Source organism: Salvelinus alpinus, chromosome 16 (genome assembly GCF_045679555.1).
Source record: "Salvelinus alpinus chromosome 16, SLU_Salpinus.1, whole genome shotgun sequence".
In the NCBI taxonomy this organism is placed as follows: domain Eukaryota; kingdom Metazoa; phylum Chordata; class Actinopteri; order Salmoniformes; family Salmonidae; genus Salvelinus; species Salvelinus alpinus.
The window spans coordinates 16,275,926-16,299,444 of record NC_092101.1 but is presented as its reverse complement, the minus strand read 5'-3'; the positions used below and the strand labels follow the sequence as shown (position 1 = coordinate 16,299,444).

The following is a 23,519-nucleotide window of genomic DNA, read 5'->3' as shown; positions in this document are numbered from 1 at the left end:
GTAATAACTCAATCATTTATATGAGCTACACAATTCTTGACTATTTTTGGGAGGTGGCACATTGCTTTCATTACTCCTAAAAATTATTTAAGGACAAGTGTTATTAACATCGAGCAATCACACAGAGACACTCCTAACACACGCAGGCACTACGCACACACACACCACTCAAAGACACACACAAACACACCAATGTGTGCTCACACAAGCACACGGTTGCATGCATACACACACACTTGATGATCTTAAAGGAGGCCCTTTATGATGCAAGAGTTAGCAACATCTCAGAGGGCCGCTTCCACCCCTGCTATAGGCTACATCCCTGTGTGCAGCTAGATTCACCCAATTCAGTGGAGAATAAACACAACCATCACCTGTAAATAAAAGTAAAACCACCTGCTAAGAATCATAGAAGCAGTGTTGACACTCTGTCTAAAGGTTATTCATTATGTAGGATATACTGTATGTTAGTCGTTTCGATGGCGTAACAAAGTTTACATATCAGTGTCGTGACCATAGCATGTATGCCCACAAGCATTATGAATCACATTAAAAAGAGAGTACATTCTAAGTCAGATGAAGGAGCCTTTGGAAAGTGTTCACATTTAGACTTCTTTTTAGTTTTCCTGAAACTGCTCACTTCTGCTTTCGACAACATCAGCGGCTGCCATTTTAGTGTGTGTGGTGGGGCTGTCGAATTCAGAAATAGACTCCATGGTCAGAGTGCATTTGTGAGAGCAATTCTTTGTTGTGTGCACTTTCATAGCCGCAAGCTTATCTCCATCAGAACAGCATTGAGCCAGACCTTTACCCCAAACCCCCAACCTTTAGCTGCTCTACAGTTGTCTTACTGTCTTCAAGATAGAGTCAGACAATCACACGCAGAGAACATTTCCCTTACCCCTCACTGCTAGTGAGACCTGCATCAGTACATTTTAAAAAGTATACCTGAAATAAGCTTTGGTTTGTAGAGCTTTTGGGTGTTGTGGGATTTTACATGTGCTATAGCCTACACTTCAGAATCAATCAAATACAACAACAAAGTTTTGTTGCATAAAATCAAAAAGGTATTTTATTTGTTTACTATATCAAAAAGACCATTCATGTACTTAAAGAAACCTCAGAAAATGGAGGTGAATTTAATGACCCAAAGTGGCATAGCCATAGTCTATATGGATGATGGACATAAATAGTAGGCCTATTTAATGTACAATAATGTTTTCAAAGGTGAAATGGATTAAGGTTCCTATAGGGGCCAAAAAGGAAAGGTTGGTGAGTGCACAGCGCAGTAGCCTCAAACCAACAGAGCAACAGCAGTGCGCTGTCTCTGGGTATTTCAGTGTTTGTTTCCAAGGCAACCATTGAAAAGTTAATTGGATTCAAAGGGGGAGATTTCAAGGATGAGAGAGAGGCAAAGGGGGAGATTTCAAGGATGAGAGAGAGGCCACTCCATTTCAAATTCTCAGGAACTCTTTGGCTTTTGCCAGAGAGGAATAGGCGATTCAAGAGGGTTCACTCCTGTCAAAATCCTTCCATGAGACAACGACTCCCATCGTTAGGGCGGAGACAAGACCATATTGTCATTATACAGTAGGCTGTGCGTACATAGTCTCAGAGCCACTTGGCTATGTCACAATGGGACACCGGACTATCGCTTCTCATCGTCTAGGACGCAGTGGTGTAAAGTACATAAGTAAAAATACTTTACTATTTATATTTTTGACCATTTTTACTTCACTAAATTCCTAAAGAAAATAATGTACTTTTAACTCCATACATTTTCCCTGACACCCAAAAGTATTCGTTACATTTTATATGCTTAGCAGCACAGGACAATGGTCCAATTGACGCACTTATCAAGAGAACATCCCGTGTCATTCCCGGCCTCTGATCTGGCGAACTCACTAAACACACATGATTTGTTTGTAAATTATGTCTGACTGTTGGCTATCCAAATATTCAAAAAACAAGAACATGGTGCCGTCTGGTTTGCTTAATATAAGGAATTTGAAATTATTTATACCTTTACTTTTGATACTTAAGTATATTTTAGCAAGTAGATTTACTTTTGATACTTAAGTATATTTAAAACCAAATACTTTTAGACTTTTACTCAAGTAGTATTTTAGTGGGTGACTTTCACTTTTACTTGAGTCCTTTTCTATTAAGGTATATTTAGTTTTACTCAAGTATGACAATTGGGTACTTTTTCCACCACTGTTAGGACTCGATAGTCCAGCGTCCCATTTCGAAATACAGTAGCTACAAGGCTCTGAGACCACCATCTGTGGGGACGCACAGATGGATTACGCACCTCCCTACAATTCCCAACCAATGCGTCTCTGGTACACATCCTCTATTCATTTGAATGTATTGACATTTGAAGAAATTGCTTGAGCTGTGCTGAGAATTAGAAAAGTAGGCTACGAAAGTCAACCGTCCAATATTCTAGAACACTGCCGTGCATACATGTACATGTTTTGGACCATGATAAACCCTTAACCTCTCTTGGGTAGGGGGCAGTATTTTCACGTACGGATGAAAAGCATGCCCAAAGTAAACTGCGTGTTACTCAGGCCCAGAAGCTAGGATATGCATATAATTGGTAGATTTGGATAGAAAACACTCTAAAGTTTCTAAAATTATGTCTGTGAGTATAACAGAACTGATATGGCAGGCGAAACCCCAAGGAAAAACCATCCCCCCCAACAAATGTTCAGCCTACCACTGTTTTCAATGGCTGTCACTTTTATTATAAGGCGAAATCCTCCCAGATTGCAGTTCCTAGGGCTTCCACTAGATGTCAACAGTCTTTAGAAGGCGTTTCATGCCTGTTTTTGGAAAAATTAGCCAGAAATTTTTGTTTTTCTAGGTGGCTCCCATTTTGGCTGTAGTGTTTTCAAGCATGTGGAAGAGAACGCGTTCTTTGGTATTTTTCTCCGGTAAAGACAATAACGATTCTCTGTCTTAAATTTGATCGTTTATTTACGTATTAGGGTACCTAAGGTTTGATTATAAACATTGTTTGACTTGTTTGGAAAAGTTTATTAGTAACGTTTGGGATTCATTTTGTATGCATTTTGATGGAGGGAAACTGGGTGGATTATTGACTGAAGCGCGCCAGCTAAACTGAGTTTTTATGGATATAAAGAAGGACATTATCGAACAAAAGGACCATTTGTGATGTATCTGGGACCTTTTGGATTGCCAACAGAAGAAAATCATCAAAAGTAAGGCATTTATTATATCGCTATTTCTGACTTTCGTGGTGCACCTGCCTGGTTGAAATATGTTTTTCATGCTTTTGTATGCAGGGCGCTGTCCTCAGATAATCGCATGGTGTGCTTTCGCCGTAAAGCCTTTTTGAAATCTGACACAGCGGCTGGATTAACAAGAAGTTAAGCTTTATTTTGATGTATTACACTTGTGATTTTATGAAAGTTAAATATTTATAATTCTGTAGTTTGAATTTTGCGCTCTGCAATTTCACCGGATGTTGGCCAGGCGGGACGCTACCGTCCCACCTGCCCATAAGAAGTTAATCAGTTCTCGATACCTTTAACCTCTATAATTAGGCATTACCTGTAAATCAAGCAATAGAAGCCTCCTGGAAATTAATCCCAATAAACAGCTGGCTGCAAACTGGTCACAGAGCAAAACGTATTATATGTTACTAAAACCTGTGCCACTCCATTTAGTATAGGTTACATTACATTGGCCTACCAATATAATAGTGGTCATATGAATTGTAGGACATATAGTATGTTACAAATAACAATTCATATGATATGTTATGAATTGAAATTCATCCAATATGTTACAAATGTGCAATACATATCAAATGTTATGAATTCCAATTTGCTCTTGCTAACGTTAGCTAGGCTAGGTGTTAAGGTTAGGAGTTAGATTAAAGGGTTACATTTATTGTTCAGGGAAGGCTTAGCTAACATGCTAAGTAGTTGCATGCTAAGATAACATGCTAAGTAGTAGCTAAAAAGTAGGAAGTAGTTGCAAAGTAGCTAATTAGGTAAAATGTTGTCCGTGATGAGATTTTAACATGCAACCTTTCCCTTCTCATACTAAATGGCTCAAATAACGGAGCCTAATGTAGCATATCATACTAAACAGAGTTTCACAGATTTTAGTAACATATAATATGCTTTCTCTGAGACCAGGCTGAACTAAATAGTGTCTACATTGGTTATTGTTTTGTGTTTCATGCAAGAGCTTCTTAATGTATTTTGGTGGATCCTTATTAATTTTCAATAGCATTAAACTGCACCAAATATATAACTGTAGCCTAGACTAACAAATATAAATAAAAATCATAGACCTGCTCACAATCAAATACATTTTTGGGATCAATGTTTTCCTCACATTTCAAATGTATCTGAAGTTTAAATTCAAAGCGCACTACTGCAATTGTTTTAACATGTTTAACAAATGCATTCATGCGCGGGTAATTCATGTTTTGGAAAGGAAAGTGAACCGTTTTCTAAAGTTTGCAAACAGTTTTTCCTCCGGCAGTGGATTGCTTCGGACGAGCATTTAAACGCATTGTTTTGGAGAATCCAATTGAAAAATCCATTGTTGTTGCGAAGTTTTTAATCCGGGGATTTTAAAAACATCACATGCTCGGTCGGGGGATCGGGTGCTTGTGCACAACACGCAAATTCTCTCAATCCCAGGTTTCTTACTTTTTCCTATTCACAATTGTTTCAACTCTTTACAGATACAGTATATGGCAGATTGAAGAGGTTGCGAAAAATAACGCGTGTACGAGGATCAAGGAGATTCCGACCGGGATAACTTTTTCCAAAGATAGGTGCGCCCATGTCAATCTGTGATTTATAGCCCAAATATGAGGTACGTTTATAGCCAGCGGTCTTTGATGGTCCTGTCTTCATTAGGGATCCTATCTGGGATTATGTCTCTGCTATCAGTCATTCTGATTTTCCAGATACAGTCACAACAGATTGCTGTGAAGGAATCACCCCCCAACATCTCCATCGTGCCAACTAATGTTTGGGCAGTGCTTATGCCAGTGTCTACGGTGCTCTCTGCTCTCTCCCTCACGCTCAATTTGAGCTCTGTCATGGTCTGCCTTCTGCACAGCTACTTTACAACCGAGATATGCAGAGGAGAAGATACAGAAAGGTACACATCAACATACTTTAAGGATAATGTATTTGTTGTAGGCAAGAATTGTATTACTGATGCACCTGCAGTTAATTTTGTTGAATAACATGCTTCAATTATATTAAAGTTTGACATTGACAGAAATTAAAGTAAGAATATTACATTCTTATAAATTCACCACTTTCCGTGTGTACCAGGTGCGGACAGAGGCTGCTTGACCGACCCTACTCCTATATCTGAACTCAGTATGCGTTCGACAAACAATAGCGTTCCCTCGTTGTACACCCAGTTCACAGCCTGTGGCCTCAGTGGCCTAGCTCTTTCCCGCGTTGGGTTAGAATTGTCTCTGTGCTTTTTATGACTTTCATATAGATCTAGCTTCTGTGCACTCCAGTGCAAGTAATGACAAAGCATTCTATAAACCAACTAATTTTGAGAAGAAAAGTATCTCATAATAGAAAAATAATGGACAGAAGAGAAGGCCTAATTTGAACATTGAAATCATTTATTTATTTTGGTGCAAATAAATAATTGTGAACTAATTGAACAATACAATCAACATATGATCATGTCATCATTGTCACTGATGGCATTTTCTTCATTTCCTCCCATAGAGCAGACTGGTTCCTATTCCATAGCCAAACTGTCCGACATGTGGCCATTGGATTATTTTGCCTTGGGGTTTCAGTATACTTAGCAGGTAAGACTGACAAAACATGTAAACAGTAAAGGGCCATAATGAACTGTTTGAATGAAATCAGAAGAAAATTACAAATATTTTTTTACAAGTGGCACCACAAACTCATTGGCTATATCATGAGTAACAAACTGCAACATATTTGGTAGTATTCTTTGTTGTTGTTGCTGTTGTAAGATTTAATTTTATATTTTATAAACAATACATACACATACAAACAACATCATACAAACATCAACTACATCACACCTTCCCAGACCCACTAGCACAAACCCTCATCTCCAGTGCCTGCATCACTTTCCGCAACACGGCCTGAAACTGCACCATTTTGTTTCATGCCCGCACACTTTTGATTATTTAAATAATAAATCATTATATTTTTCTGTTGCGCTAATGATGGTGGATTGATTTCTATGTTTTTAGTACACATCTTTTCAAAATGAGAAGAGAATCGTCCAACAAATCGGGTATCTCACTACACCCCCACATGCTGTCTTGAAATATGCAAACAGATGGATTAAAAGTACATTTACATTGTAATACTTCTGACAGCCACATTTCTAGCTCCGCCCATAACTTCCGGACTTCATAGCGTTCCCAGAAAGCATGAATTATTGATTCATTATTTGTTTTAGACTTAAGACATGACCCTACCTTGTGCTGTAGAATTTGTGAACTTTGTCTCTTGTATAATAAATGCCATACATTAGCTTCCATTTTCGTTAATTGTAATTTCTTTAGTTATGCTCCAACTTTCCCTCCATCTTGTGCCAACATCAGTTCTTAAATCTTGGTTCCAACAGTTTTTTTTAAGAGCTTGTCAGTGGGATATGCTCTCTGCACGCTTTTGTATATCTTCCCTATCATATGAACTTCCTTTTCTGACTCAAATAAGATTCCCTCAAGGTTGCTCTGATGTCTAAATGATTTAAAATCAACATTTTGTGATATGTAACTTTTAAGTTGCATGTATTTGAAACTATCTACATTGGTCAGTCCAAAATTACTTTTTAATCCTGTAATGGAAATACATTTATTTTCTGTTACCAAGTAATTTACGGTTTCTATGCATTTAGTTTCCCATGTGAACCAATTTAGCGGTGAATTCTGAAAAGCGATCCAAGGATTGTTCCATAAGGTTGTGCTTTTAGGAAGTGATATTGGTTCTTGTAGAATCCGTTTCATGTTCTTCCATGTTGTTAAAGTGTTCTTAACTAGGAAGTTGTTAATGTTCTTAGCTTTATCCTTTGAAAATAGACACGTGAAAATATTCTGGGGATGAGCATGCACATCTTCAATATGTACCCATTGTTACTCTTTAGTGCATTTAATTATGTCGCAAGTAAAAGCCTTGGGTAGAGAGTTGAAACAATTCCAAGTCTGGAATATATATTTGGTAGTATTATGAACACTGTAGTCACCCCACATAACGTCATGTGAAAGCACTTTTCATTTAGCTAAAGCAGATTAATTTATCAGACATTATATCCGTTCAGACCAACTGCTAAACAATAACAGATTGGACCAAATAGAGCTTTGCGTGACCCTAGAAAGGACAAATTCATTCAGATTTCTACAAATATACTCCAGTTAATTTGCAGCAGAGGCAAAAGTCACTGCTTTCAGAGTCCCTTCAACTGATTGATACACAAGGCCCAAAACAATGGCGTATTTGACAGACGTGCATTACTGGCGTGTCTTAAGGCAGGTCCTGGCAAGGCAAAGCTGTTGGCTTTCCATTCCAGTGAATGCCTAGTTCAGGTGGGAGGCAGTGCACCATTGTAATGGAGGGTGGATGACCCCCTGATCCCACAGCTCCCTTTCAGGGGGAGCTGTGCAATTCCATAACGTCATCATCATATCCCAGAGTTGTGCTTCTCTCCTCCCTCTTTTAGCACTCCTGGGTCTGTTGTTCTTCAACTGCTGAAAGATGACCAAACATGAGTCAAATAGAGGAAAATACACACCAAAAAAATTATGGCAATGCACTACAATATTTAGAGTTATTCATCCCGGGGAGAAAAGGGGACCTGAAAAGTGATCTTTCTCACATTGTAAAAAACTAGTCTTTCTGTACCTGTCACTCTGCAGCGCTCTCTCTTTATGTCAGTCTCACTCTCTCTCTCTCTGTCCCTTTCTCTACTGCAGCTATGTCCATCTACATGCTGCTGGTGTTTGAGGTAGAGACAGGCATCGCCAGCGCATGCGTACTGGCCTCAGGAATCCTGATTCTGCTGGTGATCGTGATTCACTCACTGGTCAAAGCCGCCCGCACCGCCCAACACTACCATGGTGGGGAGCACACTGACACCGTGTACCAGAACCAGCACGGAGAGTGCACCCCTGTCGTCCGCCACGGCGAGTTCCAAGACGGAGACAAACCCAGGAGGCACCGCAACAACTCCCATCTCCACCGACAGTTGTCCTACCCTCCCTGTACTGACCCAAAGCAGCATCACCAGCATCATTCCCCATCCCACGGCCCACAGAGTCACGGCAGTGACAAGGAGGGCTACAGTAGTGGTGGGAGTGGGGGTGGCTCGAGAATGCACAGGACCCTGTCGACAGAGTCAGGGCCGCTGCAGTCTCCGTCTAAGCCATGGAATGGCATTAACAATGAGATGAGAAGCGTGCTGGCCCGCAAGTCAGGGGCCTCCAGTAAAGACTCTACTCTAGTGTGAGATGCACTGCACGTCATCGCAGTTAGCACAAGGCTAGTTAATTCCGCACATACTATCTACCGTTCTGAAGAATACGGATAGAATATGGATAGAAAATAGCTGAAGCTATATAAAGCTCTGAGCTATCCCTCCATGACCCAAGCACAATTACTACATTACTGTACATGTCAATACAGTGGAATTGTCATTTTAATACACCTTTCTTAACATCCCTAATGACTTTTTACACACAGACCATGTTTGATTCCATCACTATTACTTACTGGTATTCCAATGGAAAATGTTAGTGACTTACTAGCTACAGCTAATGCTTTTGTTGCGATGTGATTATACAATTTAAAGATTTGCTAATAAATGCTTTCATTTTCAAGTGTTTGGTAAAGACCAAGAATGATCCATGAAATATATAGCCAAAACTGTGTATTCCACAATGTATAGAGAAATGCTGTAGTGTCTAGTCTGCATACTGTAAACAAAACATTTTTAATAACTGTGAATAAACATATTTTTAAAAATCATTTCAAACCATGAGTATGTTGTTACAAAACACCCTGTCCTAACATATCAAGTGGAACAGTTGATGTAAACCAGTAGTCTAATAGCATATTCAGGTTCATTCTAGTGCACTTTTCCAGATTTTCAAGTGTGTGCCTAGAAGTCCTTGTGGCCGAGTTAAAGCTAAGTATAGCTTTGAGTGTGATGCCTGAGGAACTATTAACCTTGGACTGTCTTTCAGAAGTCAGGAGGAAGTGGATGGGGGATGTGGTGGAGTGTCAGGAGGAATGGGAGAGGGGGGGGTCACTGTCACGCCCAGGTCAGAGCATTCTATGTTTTGTGTTCTATGTTTTCTATTTCTGTGTGTTTGGCAGGGTGTGGTTCTCAATCAGAGGCAGCTGTCTATCGTTGTCTCTGATTGAGAACCATACTTAGGTAGCCTTTTCCCACCTGTGTTTTGTGGGTAGTTGTTTTCTGTTTTTTGTGTCTGCACCAGACAGAACTGTTTCGGTCGTTCTCTTTGTTGGTTTTGTTATTCAGTGTTCAGTTTTATTAATAAATCATGAACACTTACCACGCTGCGCTTTGGTCCACTTCTTCATGCAACGATGGCCGTTACAGTCGCTTCATGTGAGCTGTGTGCATGTGACAGTGTGGGGGAATAAGGAAGAAAACGTAAAACTTAGAGAAACATAAAAATAATGGCAAATAATAATGCAAAGAACGGGTAATGAAAGAAAGGATGATGATTGCAAAGAAAAATAACAAACACAAGAAATGGTGGCCCATGTCTATGAACAGGTTATCTTGGCTTTCACTCAAAATAAGTTTATCAGCCTCATCAACTCCACCCTTTAGCTTGAGCAGGGAAATGTAATTTTTTTTTTAATCCTCAGCTCTGGTGAATGGAGGTTTGTGGGCAATCAGACAAATGAAAGATACACAGCATTGTTACTGTGTTCCAGAGTCAAAGTGAGTGGAATTGGTTGTTTACTGCCTCCTACCTGCGCCCCTGGGAGATGCTGATTTGTACGTTCATGCTGATGGCTGAGCCCATCTATGCTTTTGAAGTGCAGGCTGCTGTTTGTCATGCTTTTCACTGCACTGGAAATGAAAAGATGAATATGTGTTAAATAAATACAAGGGCGATTCCATGCCAGCAAAAAATATTTTCGCCAATTCTTACATCGAAACTTAATTGGGAGGAACAATGTTTGACATGCTTTTTACATTTTTATCACAAAAAAAAGAGAAAATCGTGATAAAGTGGCCATTTTAGGTCCTTTTTAGTCTTTCATATGCCTAATGTAAGACCGTATGATCCGTGAACCGTACATGATACAGACAATATAATAGTGTCATTATACTCCTTATACTTATAGTGTGCTCTAAAATTAGGACTATGTCTAGATTCTTAAATAAAAAATGTCACATTAATTTATTCAAGATGATTTATTTACACACTATGAGGTTGGAATAATGCTATGACATTTTGAAAATAATTACAATGCCCTTTTAGTGTAAAAGCTCTTTGAAAAGACCGCCTGAAATTTCAGCCTGTTTTGGTCCATAAGTATTTAACCGGTTGGTTATGGCAAGCCTAAATAAGTTCATGAGTAAACATTTGCTGAAATCACATAAGTTGCATAGACTCACTCTATGTGCAATAATAGTGTTTAACATGATTTTTGAATGACTACCTCATCTGTACCCCTCAGTCGAGCAGTGAATTTAAAACACTGATTCAACCAGGGACCAGGGAGGACCAGGGAGGTTTTTCCTGTGCCTCGCAAAGATGGGCATCTATTGGTTGATGGGTAAAAATAAAAAAGTAGACATTGAATATCCCTTTGAGCATAGTGAAGTTATTAATTACACTTTGGATGGTGTATCAATACACCCAGTCACTACAAATATACAGGCATCCTTCCTAACTCAGTTGCCGGAGAGGAAAGAAACCACTGAGGGATTTCAGCATAAGGCCAATGGCCAACACTAACCTAATTTACAAATCAAATCAAATTGTATTTGTCACATGCGCCGAATACAACAGGTGAAATGCTTACTTACCCATGACCAACAATGCAGTTAAGAAAAATAAGTGTTAAGTAAGCAGCAATCCGAGGCATCCACCTCTACCACAAAGCGGCGATTAGGATCAGGGTGAACGAGGATGGGTCCGGAGGTGAAACGTCCCTTGAGCTCCATTAATGCCCTGTCAGCCTCGGGAGTCCAGCAAAGACGGGTCTGGGACTTGCGGGTTAGGACTGTGAGAGGCGCTGGCACTGCACAAAAGTTGTAATAAAACGCCTGTAAAAATTGGCAAACCCGAGGAACCGCTGGACCTGCTTGAGTGAGGTGGGACAGGGCCAGTCAGCAACCACCTCAACCTTTACGGGGTCCATTTGGATGCCTGCGGGAGAGATAATGTGACCCAGGAAGGAAACTTGGGATACGTGGAACTCACACTTCTCTATCTTGACATATACAGTGGTTCCTCCTTTAAAAGTTGTGAGCTTACACCACAGGACTTAGAGGTACCCAGCGTCACGGCTTCATTGCTCCAGACCACCGCAAGGGGGAGTTAGAGCACTCATTATGCATTGCTGTTGTTCTGGGATTGATTTGCACTTTTTGCACTAAAGTACGTTCATCTCTAGGAGACAGGTCTCCTTCCTGAGCGGTATGACGGCTGCGTGGTTCCATGATGTATATACTTGCGTACTATTGTTTGTACATATGAACGTGGTACTTTCAGGCATTTGGAAATTGCTCCCAAGGATGAACCAGACATGTGGAGGTCTACAATTTTCTTCTGAGGTCTAGGCTGATTTCTTTTGATTTTCTCATGATGTCAAGCAAAGAGGCACTGAGTTTGAAGGTAGGCCTTCAAATACATCCACAGGTACACCTCCAATTGACTCAAATATGTCAATTAGCCTATCAGAAGCTCCTAAAGCCATGACATAATTTTGGGGAATTTTCCAAGCTGTTTAAAGGTACAGTCAACTTAGTGTATGTGAACTTCTAACCTACTGGAATTGTGATACAGTGAATTATAAGTGAAATAATCTATCTGAAAACAATTGTTGGAAAAATTACTTGTGTCATGCACAAAGTAGATGTCCTAACCGACTTGCCAAAACTATAGTTTGTTAACAAGAAATTTGTGGAGTGGTTGAAAAACGAGTTTTAATGACTCCAACCTAAGTGTATGTAAATTTCCGACTTCAACTGTATGTAATGAACCAACACTGAATCGTAGGAGCTAACCTTCGTAGGTATCCGCTATGGCTTCCTTTGTGTCGGAAAGAAAGTATTGGTTGCACCCAAATTGACACTCCAAAAATTGCCAAAATGGAGCGTGGTTGATAGCGAAATTAAATTGGAGTTTTGTTTTCAAATACATTTTTGGGGGAATAACATTTTTTGCGCTCTTTCACAAAATATTTGATAGCAACATTTTTTTTTTACTTTTAAGCATCGTTTTAGCTTTCAGAACAATTTTTTTTGACTGAAAAGAAAATAGTTTTGCTTGACAAAAAGACACAAAACAAATGTACCTCCATAGCATATAACAATTTGTCTGTGAATAACCAGACCTTCATACAAATTTGCTATGCAGAATTCTTGCCGCACAACCGAAAATGCTGCCATATCCCGCCTGCACGCCCACAAGCGAGCTACTCAGGGGGAGAATGACGCATGGAAGAGGGTGAGGAATGAGATGGGAGTAACAATTTGTTGCAAGTTGGGGAGGGGGGCTAATATCTGAATATACTATTCAACCTTTACTAAAGAATAGTCTAATAGCCAAGTTAGGTGTGAAGGAAAAAAAAACTCCTATCACAGACCAGATTTGCCCTAATGACCAAGGGGGAGTTAGAGCACTGATTATGCTTTTGGGTCCCAATGCACTACTGTGTCTCTGACAATGAATGGGCAATATAAACCAAATAAACTGATAATTGTGCACGACTTCAAATGAAACAAGCAGGGAGCAGGTTTCGAACCCTCAACCTTCTTGCCCGAAGTCCAGCGCGCTATCGACTTTGCACCAAAAGCATGCTCAAGCCGCAGAGTCGATAGAGCACGTCCTCGCGGTAGCTTGCTACTCAATGTAATAAAGTAATGACTTTTCAAATAAGTTACCTTACACGTTATGTTGGCTGACAATTTGTTAGCGACACTGTCCTTACGAACCACATAGCATATCATTACAGCAGTATGTACCGGTATGTTAGCTATGTACCTAATGTAGTTATACATCAAACTTGCCAGTATATTAACTGTCATAAACTGGGTGGTGGTTGATTGTAACCTGTCTTTTATGTCCTTGTGTAGTGTGTCTTGGGAGGCAGATCCTAGTGCTATAGCATGGGAGCAGGAGAGTGCCTTGACCCTGGCCAGCTCTGGAGGCTATGCAGTCATAGTGAAATATCTTCTCCAACATGCAATAGATATTAATGCTTATGACTGTGTAAGGTTGTAAATTATATAATTAAATGGTGTAAATAACTGCCCCAGGACTCTTGATTCCTTCAGAAATAACACACATTTTATTAATTGGATGTCTGTCGTGTTTAAGAATGCTGGTACCCCTCTCCTCTACGCTGTTTGCGGGAACCACATAAGCTATGCCAAGGCCCTCTTAGGTACGATGCTTCATACCCCTGCACACGTTTAATTAATTAAAATGAAGGTAATTTCCAAAACCAAAGTACCGTAGTCATCTCAGTGGCACAAATAAATATGGTAATGTGATTTTAATTCAGATAGAAGGGGCAGACATGAACATTGAGGCAGATTCTGGGTATAGTCCAATTGCCCTAGCTGTCACCATCAGACACAAAAAGGTAAGCATCCTCTCAAATGTTTTGTATATTAAGGACGTTCATATGTATTTTTTTTTACGACAATCATACTAAGTTTAAATATCTATTTAAAAAAATTAAGTGATTGTAAACAAATAAAAACAAATTGCTTAAGAATTTTACAATGTTCATTTGGAATGGCAAATCAAATAAGGCACAAGAACATTTCAATAGGCATGTGGTTACGTGACCTTAAAGCCTGTAAAGCTGCAATAAAAATCCAGATCCAGAGTCCTCCTTTATCCCCTTGTTGTTTCTGTGATGCAAGCAGGTGACCAACTAAAAATGTCCTCACCAAAAATAGTCAGATATGGTTCCCATTCCAAAGTTCATGTGGGTCGTACAGTCTTCCAGCAGTCATGTTATTCAATGGTACTACACCCTCTTTCCCTGTAGGTCTTGCTCTCTCCCATGCAGAAACAAAAACGTCACAAAGCTCTTTCCCCCAGGACATCCAAGGAGTAAACAATTATTCGCCCAAAAAAGTCAGCACTGTTCTCAAACACTATTTTTAGCCTGTGCACCATGTGGGCCTCCTGAATGGGAAAGCTGTGGGTGTGGAGTTAAGAACCAGATAAGTAGGAGAACTGCAGTGGACAATATTGTTTGAAAGCTGCTTTGTGTACTCTATGTAGCATTAAAATCAACATTTCTGTATTACAGTATCCAGTGCCAGGCATAACTTTTCTATTACAACTTACATTTCTGCAAATATTACAAGACTAGTTGTAATAGTTGAGGTAGCTTGTACATCAGGCTACCTCACGCTTAGTATGGCCACATTTAAAAATACCAAATGTGGGACAAAGGGATGATTTTGCAGGACATTCGCGGCAGTGTAGCCTAAATGAATAGATTGAGTGGGTGTGTCAAAAGGAGTGGGTGTATGGAAAGTGAATCAACTAATTGGGCAGATTTGTTGCCACTCAAGACCGTTTTGCGTGGCTGATTGGGCTGCACGACGAGTCGATAAGCCAGCGACCAGTGCACTGGTGTTGTATCGACGTGCCTGCCAACTTGAATTGCTTCCTACTGGGTATCACGGTCATGTCGCGGCGGTAGCTAACGTAGTCATATTTTCTCCCACATGATTTAATTTCAAGTAGGATAGCAGCCTACACAAGAAATAACTAATATTGATAACCATCTAGATGTCATCATGATACATACAGTCTACTACTCAATGGAGAGGGCATGAATGGCAACAACACCGGGAAACAGTGCCCTTCGATCCCGCTTGACAAGCGCTGCTGTGCGGCAATGGCGTGGGAACTACCTACTACCTATTTGTAGCCAAATATGAGGGTGACAGTCACAGTAAGCACACACACATACAACACATGAAGCAACAGTACACCCATCATCAATACTTTTAATAAAGAAATAAACAATTGTCAGTTTTATAACTGAAAATGTAAAAATGTTTGTGCAAAACTAACAGTGAAATACGACTCATCCTCTGGCTTAAAAACAGAAAACCAAACTCTCGCGGTATGGTAGCTCAATGTACGGTAGTTGCGTGGTAAGAGAGAGAGAAAAAAAGGCTACATCATAACTGCCTAACCAAAGCAGCCTGCTTGACACGCCCACTACTTTCCCTTTGACACATCCACTCGCCCATTCTCCAGTCGTCATATTGGGATGCAGCTACCTTCTTCTCAGTTTAGCTGGAGTTTAGACCGAAATGATATGACACTGGCATACGTCTCACGGTGCGCATAATATCAGAACTCAACAACAATTGGAGAATTGTTTAACATCGCCAGTAGCGTTGCAACAGTGTTGCAGTTCTTGATACAAACAGGTGTGCGTGGCACCAACCACCATACCCCGTTGAAAGGCACTTAAATATTGCCTCGCAAAAGTATTCAGACCCCTTGGATCGCTTAACATTTCGTGTTACAAAGTGGGATTAAAATGATAAATCATTTGTTTGTCACCAAGCTACACAAAATACTGTCAAAGTGGAAGATTTGTAAAAATTCATCGTAAAAAATCAACTAAAATACAGTCGTAGCATAAGTATTCTGCTCCCGTAGTCAATACATGTTAGAAACACATTTGGCAGTGATTACAGCTGTGAGTCTTCTTGAGTAAGTCTCTAAAAGCTGTTTGTACACCTGGATTGTGCAATATTTGCCCTATTATTATATATATTTTTAATTTTCAAGCTCTGTCAGGATGTTGGGGATCATGGCCAGACAGCTATTTTCAAGTCTTGCCATAAATGTCATACAGATTTAAGTCAAAATTGTAACTTGGCCACTCAGGAACATTCACTGTCTTGTTGATAAGCAACTCCACTGTAGATTTGGCCTTGTGTTGTAGGTTATTCTCCTACTGAAAGGTGAATTCCTCTCCTAGTGTCTGGTGTAAAGCAGACTGAAGCAGGTTTTCCTCTAGGATTTTGCCTGTGCCTAGCTCCATCCCATTTCTTTTTACCTGGAAAAACTCCCCAGTATTTGCCGATGTCAGGCATACCCATACCATGATGCAGCCACCACCATGCTTGAAACTAAGAAGCTTGATCTGTTGTGTTGGATTTGTTCCAAACATAAGGCTTAGCGTTTAGGCGAAAACATTTATTCCTTTGCCATGTTTTGTTGTAGTATTACTTTAGTGCATAGTTGCATACAAGATTCATGTTTTGTAATATTTTTATTCTGTATATTTGTTCTCTTCTTTTCACTCGGTCATTTAGTCACTACAATGTTGTTGATCCATCCTCAGTTCTCCCATCACAGCCATTGAACTCTGTAACGGTTTTAAAATCACCAATGGCCTCAGTAACATCCCTGAGCAGTTTCATTCCTGTCCTGCAGTTCAGAAGAATGACTATCTGTAATGGTAGTTTAATAAATAATCCACATTATAATTATTAACTTGACCACGCTTAAAGAGATATTCAATCTCTGATTGGTTATCGTTACCCATTTACCAATCACTGCCTTCTTTATGAGGCTTTCAAAAAGCTCCCTGGTCTTTATAGTTGAATCTTTGCTTGAAATTCAATATTTGACTGAGGGACCTTACAGATGTTTTTGTATGGGGGACAGAGGAAGGGTTAGTCATTCAAAAATCATGTCAACCCCTATTATTTCACAGATTCCATGTAATGTCTTATGTGATTTGTTAAGACAAATTTTACTCCTGAACTAATTTCGGCTTGACTAAACAAAGGGGCTGAATACTGATGCAACGGCTATATTGGAGATATAGACATGTGTATTATAATTTTTTTTCACTGACAGTATTTTGTGTAGATTGTTGACAAAAAAATGACAACTAAATCAATTGTAATTCCACTTTGTACCAATAAAATGGGAACAAATAAAAGAGGTCTGAATACTTTTGCAAGACACTATCTTATCAAAAGTACAACGTGACTGCAAAAGATAGGTTGGAATGTCTGACTGAAATACTGGACAAATCAACCTTTTTCGTAAATGAGTTTTGTTTGAATTTATTGATAAAATGGAGGACATGATTGTTTGGTTGCGGGACAAATGGCCAAAATGCGGGACTGTCCAGCACAATCCGGGACATGTGGTCACCCTATTCACGCTACAGAAACAGGAGATTGGCCCGTAGGGCAGGAGCCTTTCCGGCTGGGACAAGGCTTACTTACCAACTAATTTTAACTGGTATGATTTTTAGAGACATTTAATAATACATTGAAGGATATTTGTAGTGAGCTGTTGTCTTCAGGGTAAAAATGTGTGATGTTTGCCAGTTCTCCAGCTTTTGGGCTTCCTGAGGGGAAAACAAGTAGAAACATTTTCAGGATTGCTGACATGGACAGAGTCTGTCTCTTTTTAAAAACATATGTTATTAAAGCATATTATGACAATGTTATAATATAAATCATTTCAAATCACAACTTCATTGTGATACACTGACTAAAAGAGTGTGTGTGTTTGTGTATTACCTTCCAATCTGCATGTTTTTCCTGAAAAGCCTCCTTGGAACTGCACCTTTAATTCGGACACTCTGACGGGCTGTGGGAATTCAAGAGTAACCCACTGAGAATCACCCTGTAAAAAGGGAAAGTAGTGACAGTGTTATGGGGTAGCCAGAATATGGTCCTCTGTAGCTCAATTGGTAGAGCATGACTGACTGTATGTCACATATTATTATTATGATGATATTAATTGTTTCAACCTGAGCTCAGCAATAAGTACATCTCTCCCTAAAACTCAAAAGGCCATAATGTGGGCACTGCACGGCAATAAAACAAATACACCTCAATACAGGGTTTTATATTTTTTTATCTAGGCAAGTCAGTTAAGAAGTAATTCTTATTTACAATCACGGCCTACCCCGGCCAAATCTTAACGCTGGGCCAATTGTGTGCCGCCCTATGGGACTCCCAATCACGGCCGGTTGTGATACAGCCTGGTATCGAACCAGGGTCTGTAGTGACGCCTCTACCATTGAGATGCAGTACCTTAGACCGCTGAAGATGTTGCTGTACTCCTAATTATTCCATTATCCCAACTGACATATCGAGAATAATGAAATACTGCTAATTTTTAATTAAACTGCCTTTTTCGTCCTCATGCTAGGCTAGCTAGGCTAAAGCAACCCATTGGATTCCATAGCTACTCAACCCAACACGTCGCATTTTCATGGAATCCAATGGGCTGCTTTAGCCTAGCTAGCCTAGCATGAGGATGAAAATGGCAGTTTCATTCAAAACTAGCAGTACTTAAATTTTCTCAATTTGTCAGTTGGGATAATTAGGAGTACAGCGATATCTTCCATCCCTGGATTGAGGTATGCTTTTTTAACCATATCCCACACCGGCTCAACTGTGCCTATATTATGGCAGCAGAGCGTTTTGACCTGTAGGGAAAGATGTACATTTTTGAGCTTAGGTCAAAACAATTCTGGCTATCCTATGTCATGGGTTAGCTACTAGCTAGCCTCTGGCAACAGGCTTTCACCTCACCTTTGTGAGCAGAGGCTAAGGGTAGCCTAATAATAATACTAGTATTAATATCATAACCACATAGTGCATCCTAATGATCTCTCCTCCAGGTGTGCACTCAGTCACTACTCCCCATCAATTGAATTAGATTAATCTTGGCCTGAGATAGATCCATATACCAGTCATCTACTTTCAAATTCCTGAAGGGAAGTGAACAAGTGCACACATCGTGGGGAAGGAGAGGCAATAGAGACACACAAGAATGTGCCGATGCTGGCCCTTTTGAGGTATGCGTGGCTATATTGTGATTGTAGTTACCTGGTCAGAGTTCCAGCAAGTTTCTTCATTTGAGTCAAACATGTACTTCTTCCCAAATTGCTTGACATCTCTGTTTAAAACCGAGCTTACTCTGTAAAAAACAAAAAGACACAGCAATTTTACAGTCATGACATCATCATGCTGCAGCAGGACTGCTCCATGTTCCTTCTGGGATGTTAAAGAGAGATTTCAGCATTGAGCTTAGCTGAGGAAGCCTCAATTCCATTCTCTTCTATCGAGGCGTAGTTGGTCCGAGGACCTTACATGTTCTGTTTAAAGGCAATTTGGCTCTGGAAGTCAAAACAGCTACATACTCAATCTAAACTTGAATCCATTCTCAATTGCGGTATGGTTCTAGAAACATAAATCCCTCTACATTCAAATCACATCAAAATAATGATTATTTAACACAGTTGCAGCTGACAGTATTTCCAAAGATTTATATAACTAAACCAAGATAGACCACAGCCTGTAGTTCCCAGTGGGCAAAACAAGCAAGGAGGGGGCAGTGCTAAGCAAGAGCTAGCGAGATCCTATTGGCGCGTTCTAGCGTCATCTGCATATATCCATTAGGAAACGCCCACTTTGCAGTGCGCATGTGCAACAACAATTAACCTTTGCACTCTTTCTAAACAACGCGATTTTTTAACACTTTTGCAAAGGGTAAAGTCTACAAACCATAGTCCACTCTGTTCATGATAGATTCCAGTTTTGTGAACATCAAACTCTATTGAGATCAAATGTTTCAATGACAAAATCTGCAGATACCATCTTCTCCCACTGCCCGCCAGTGTGCTTCCTCTTACTACCATATTTGGTAGTGAGTGGAAACGCCAAGCGGATGCTTCACACTATTTCTCAGTTACAACGCCTTTGAGGCGTCTGTCTTCCGACACGGGTGTTAGGAGACGCAGTTAGCAGAGGGTCCCACCAAGCGTCAGAGCTCTTAACAAAACTCCCCCATACAGAAGAAGCCTTCATCGAATCACTATGTAATGTGACTGAGAAGCAGGCAACAACATTGGATCAGTAGATTCTGAGAACACTTACCCGTACAACTGCGGTCCCCCCGCGGGGTTAATTTGGACGTTTTTATTAAAAGTATGACTTTTTCCTCTTGTTGTTCGTACTATATAAACAGATTACATTTGCCCATGCACATTCGCACCGAGTTGAGCGCCACAAATTAGGAAAAGGTCGGAGGTTGGATTTTTACAAGAATAGTCTGATGGGGACAACGTTGTAGCTAATCTCGCGACCTGTTATCAAAACACAATTCGCCTCGATATACGAGAATTGAGTTCAGCATAATGGCAGAGGCTTATTTGGGGGACTAACACAAACACGTTTATTTTCCACTGTTAATCGAATGTGGCGACACATTTAAAGGTATAACGTTAGATATCTTACTCGTACACAGTGTGTTAAAATGCCAAACTAACACGTTTTCTTACCTGCTTTGTGTTTCACTGCAAATCAATGAGGACGCCATGTCTGATCTCACAACTGAGGGCAAATTGCCGTATTGTAATAGAGATTAAGCTCTTCTATGTACGACGGTACTGGCAAAGGACTTCAACACGATTAACCCGTTCTCCACTAGATGGCAATCGTGTTCCTTTCTTTTTTTCATATCTCATCATCCATGGCGCTTATATCAAAGACAGTACAGTATGATCGGCTAAAACTGATTCTCCAATAGAAATCCCCGATCGCAATTGTAGTCGACGTTGGCGAGCAAAGCTCATGCGTACTGCGCACGTGCAGGCCGTCAAATCAAAGGCACTCCTTTCACATAAAGTTGTTTTTGACAAATGAAAACGTGTCAGTTCGTCACTTTCACGAGGTTGGAGTAATAACATGTTCAACTACTTAAGACATTGGCTCGAATATACGCTGTCCCTTTATATTTCGAGAAAATTAACAATTTAGGAAGAATTGTTCACTTCTCTCAATGACTTCTCAAACCCCAAACCACAGCCTGGTCTGTTTTACAAGTGGTCCCGGAAGTCTTGCGATGTTGCAACTTCTGGGTTTATAAACTCTGTGCAAAAGATGTTACAAGGTCAGCCCAAAGAACATCCTCCTTTTAAAAAAAAGCTGCAAGCCTGTCAAGTAATCTAAAGTTTCTAAACAAGCATTTCAGTTTGCCACTGTATCTATTGCTCACTTGCAGGCCCAGGTCTAAATAATCTTAAAGGCTGTGGCAGTTAAACACACGCAGTTAAAATCAAATATATTTATAAAGCCCTTTTTACATCAGTAGATGTCACAAAGGGCTTAAACAGAAACCCAGCCTAAAACCTCGAACAGCAAGCAATGCAGATGTAGAAGCACGGTGGCTAGGAAAAACTCCCTAGAAAGGCAGGAACCTAGGAAGAAAGGAACCAGAGTGGAACAAGGCTCTGAAGGGTGGTCAGTCCTCTTCTGGCTGTGCCGGGTGGAGATTATAAGAGTACATGGCCATTAAGGCCAGATTGTTCTTCAACATGTTCAAACGCTTGCAAATGACCAGCAGGGTCAAATAATAATCACAGTGGTTGTAGAGAGTGCAACAGGTCAGTAAATGTCAGTTCGCTTTTTATAGCCGGGCATTTACGGATCGAGACAGCAGGTGCGGTCTTGCTTTGGCAATGTTAATATATGTTTCCATGCCAATAAAGCTCTTGAATTTAATTGAATTGGAGTTGGAAACAGCAGGTCTGGGACAATGTAGCACATCTGGTTAACAGGTCAGGGTTCCATAGCCGCAGGCAGAACAGTTGAAACTGGATCAGCAGCACGACCAGGTTGACTGGGGACAGGCAGGAGTCATCAGGCCAGGTAGTCCTGAGGCATGCTCCTAGGGCTCAGGTCCTCCGGGAGGGAAGGAATAGAGAGAATTAGAGGCAGCATACTTAAATTCACTCAGGACACCAGATAAGACAGGAGAATTACACCAGATATAACAGACAGACCCTAGCCCTCCAGCACATAGACTATTGCAGCATAGATACTGGAGGCTGAGACAGGGGGGGTTGGAGGACACTGTGGCCCCGTCCGACGATACTCCCGGACAGGGCCAACCAGGCAGGATATAACCCCACCCACTTTGCCAAAGCACAGCCCCCACACCACTAGAGGGATATCAACAGACCACCAACTTACTACCCTAAGACAAGCCTGAGTATAGCCCACAAACATCTCCTCCACCGCACAAGCCCAAGGGGGAGCAAGACCTGACAGGAAGATCACGTCAGTGACTCAACGCGCTCAAGTCGAGTATAGCGTAAAAAAGCCTGGCACCACGTGACGCACTCCTCCTAGAAACGGCACTAGTAAGCCAGTGATGAGGCCCCGTAATATGGTCAGAGGCAGAGAATCCCACTGGAGAGAGGGGAGCTGGCCAGGCAGAGACAACAAGGGCGGTTCGTCATTCCAGTGCCTTGCCATTCACCTTCACACCCCTGGGCCAGACTACACTCAATCATAGGGCCTACTGCAGAGATGAGTCTTCAATAAAGACTTAAAGGTCGAGACCAAGTCTGCGTATCTCACATGGATAGGCAGACCATTCCATAAAAATGGAGCTCTATAAGAGAAAGCTCTGCCTCCAGCTGTTTGCATAGAAATTCAAGGGACAATAAGGAGGCCTGCAACTTGTGACCGTAGCGTACGTGTAGGTATGTATGGCAGGGCAAAATTGGAGAGATAGGTAGGAGCAAGTCCATGTAATGCTTTGTAGGTTAGCAGTAAAACCTTGAAATCAGGCCTAGCCTTAACAGGAACCACATGTAGAAAGACTAGCACCGGAGTAATATTATCACATTTTGGGGTTCTAGTCAAGATTCTAGCAGCCGTATTTAACAATAACTGAAGTATAATTAGTGCTTTATCTGGGTAGCTGGAGAGTAGTGCATTGCAGTATTCTAATTTAGAAGTGACAAAAGCATGGACTAGCTTTTTCAAAATTTTGCAACGTTACGAAGATGGAAAAAAGCTGCCCTTGAATTATTCTTGATATGTTCGTCAAAAGAGAGATCGAGGTCCAGAGTAACGCCGAGATCCTTCACAGTTTCTAGAGGAGGCAATTTTGCGTCTTCACCATGTTTAATCGAAATGTAAAGCTGTGTGTTGTCTGCATAGCAGTGAAAGTTGACGTTGTGTTTCCGAATGACATCACCATGAGGTAGAATATATAGTGAAAACAATAGTGGTCCTAAAATGGAACCTTGAGGAACACCGAAACAAGGACAAACCATCCACAGAGACAAACTGATATATTTCTGACAGATTAATTCTAAACCAGGCAAGAACTTGTCCATGTAGACCAATTAGGGTTTCCAATCTCTCCAAAAGAATTTGCTGATTGATGGTGTCAAAAGCGGCACCAAGGTCTAGGAGCA

The 23,519-nt window shown here is 40.6% G+C and overlaps 2 protein-coding genes and 1 long non-coding RNA gene across 3 annotated transcripts; 1 reads left to right on the top strand and 2 right to left on the bottom strand.

Annotated features, from left to right (window-relative positions):
- Positions 1-4,460: 4,460 nt before the first annotated feature.
- On the top strand, positions 4,461-9,035 carry LOC139540949 (transmembrane protein 221-like). Its single transcript, XM_071345031.1, has 3 exons — positions 4,461-5,157; positions 5,754-5,839; positions 7,985-9,035. Exons 1-3 carry the CDS (start codon positions 4,862-4,864, stop codon positions 8,515-8,517), a joined length of 915 nt encoding a protein of 304 aa, XP_071201132.1. The 5' UTR covers positions 4,461-4,861; the 3' UTR covers positions 8,518-9,035.
- On the bottom strand, positions 5,991-10,001 carry LOC139540952 (uncharacterized). Its single transcript, XR_011668292.1, has 2 exons — positions 9,587-10,001; positions 5,991-7,759 (listed from the first exon to the last, which is right to left on the bottom strand). It is a non-coding gene; the product is annotated as an uncharacterized lncRNA (long non-coding RNA).
- A 3,762-nt stretch (positions 10,002-13,763) lies between these two features.
- Positions 13,764-21,146, bottom strand: nr2c2ap (nuclear receptor 2C2-associated protein). The gene is made up of 5 exons (XM_071345032.1): positions 20,589-21,146; positions 19,135-19,225; positions 17,815-17,920; positions 17,572-17,639; positions 13,764-14,437 (listed from the first exon to the last, which is right to left on the bottom strand). The coding sequence occupies exons 1-5, from the start codon at positions 20,624-20,626 to the stop codon at positions 14,315-14,317; spliced, it is 426 nt and encodes a 141-aa protein (XP_071201133.1). The 5' UTR covers positions 20,627-21,146; the 3' UTR covers positions 13,764-14,314.
- Positions 21,147-23,519: the final 2,373 nt, after the last annotated feature.

Coding starts and splice junctions, on each gene's coding strand:
- nr2c2ap (XM_071345032.1), bottom strand. CDS start 20,626: ATGGCGTCCTCATTGATTTGCAGTGAAACACAAAGCAG. Junction 19,226..20,588: donor TGCAGTGAAACACAAAGCAG/GTAAGAAAACGT, acceptor TGTTTTTTACAG/AGTAAGCTCGGTTTTAAACA. Junction 17,921..19,134: donor CTTGCTGGAACTCTGACCAG/GTAACTACAATC, acceptor CCCTTTTTACAG/GGTGATTCTCAGTGGGTTAC.
- LOC139540949 (XM_071345031.1), top strand. CDS start 4,862: ATGAGGTACGTTTATAGCCAGCGGTCTTTGATGGTCCTGTCTTCATTA. Junction 5,158..5,753: donor AGAGGAGAAGATACAGAAAG/GTACACATCAAC, acceptor TTCCTCCCATAG/AGCAGACTGGTTCCTATTCC. Junction 5,840..7,984: donor GGTTTCAGTATACTTAGCAG/GTAAGACTGACA, acceptor TCTCTACTGCAG/CTATGTCCATCTACATGCTG.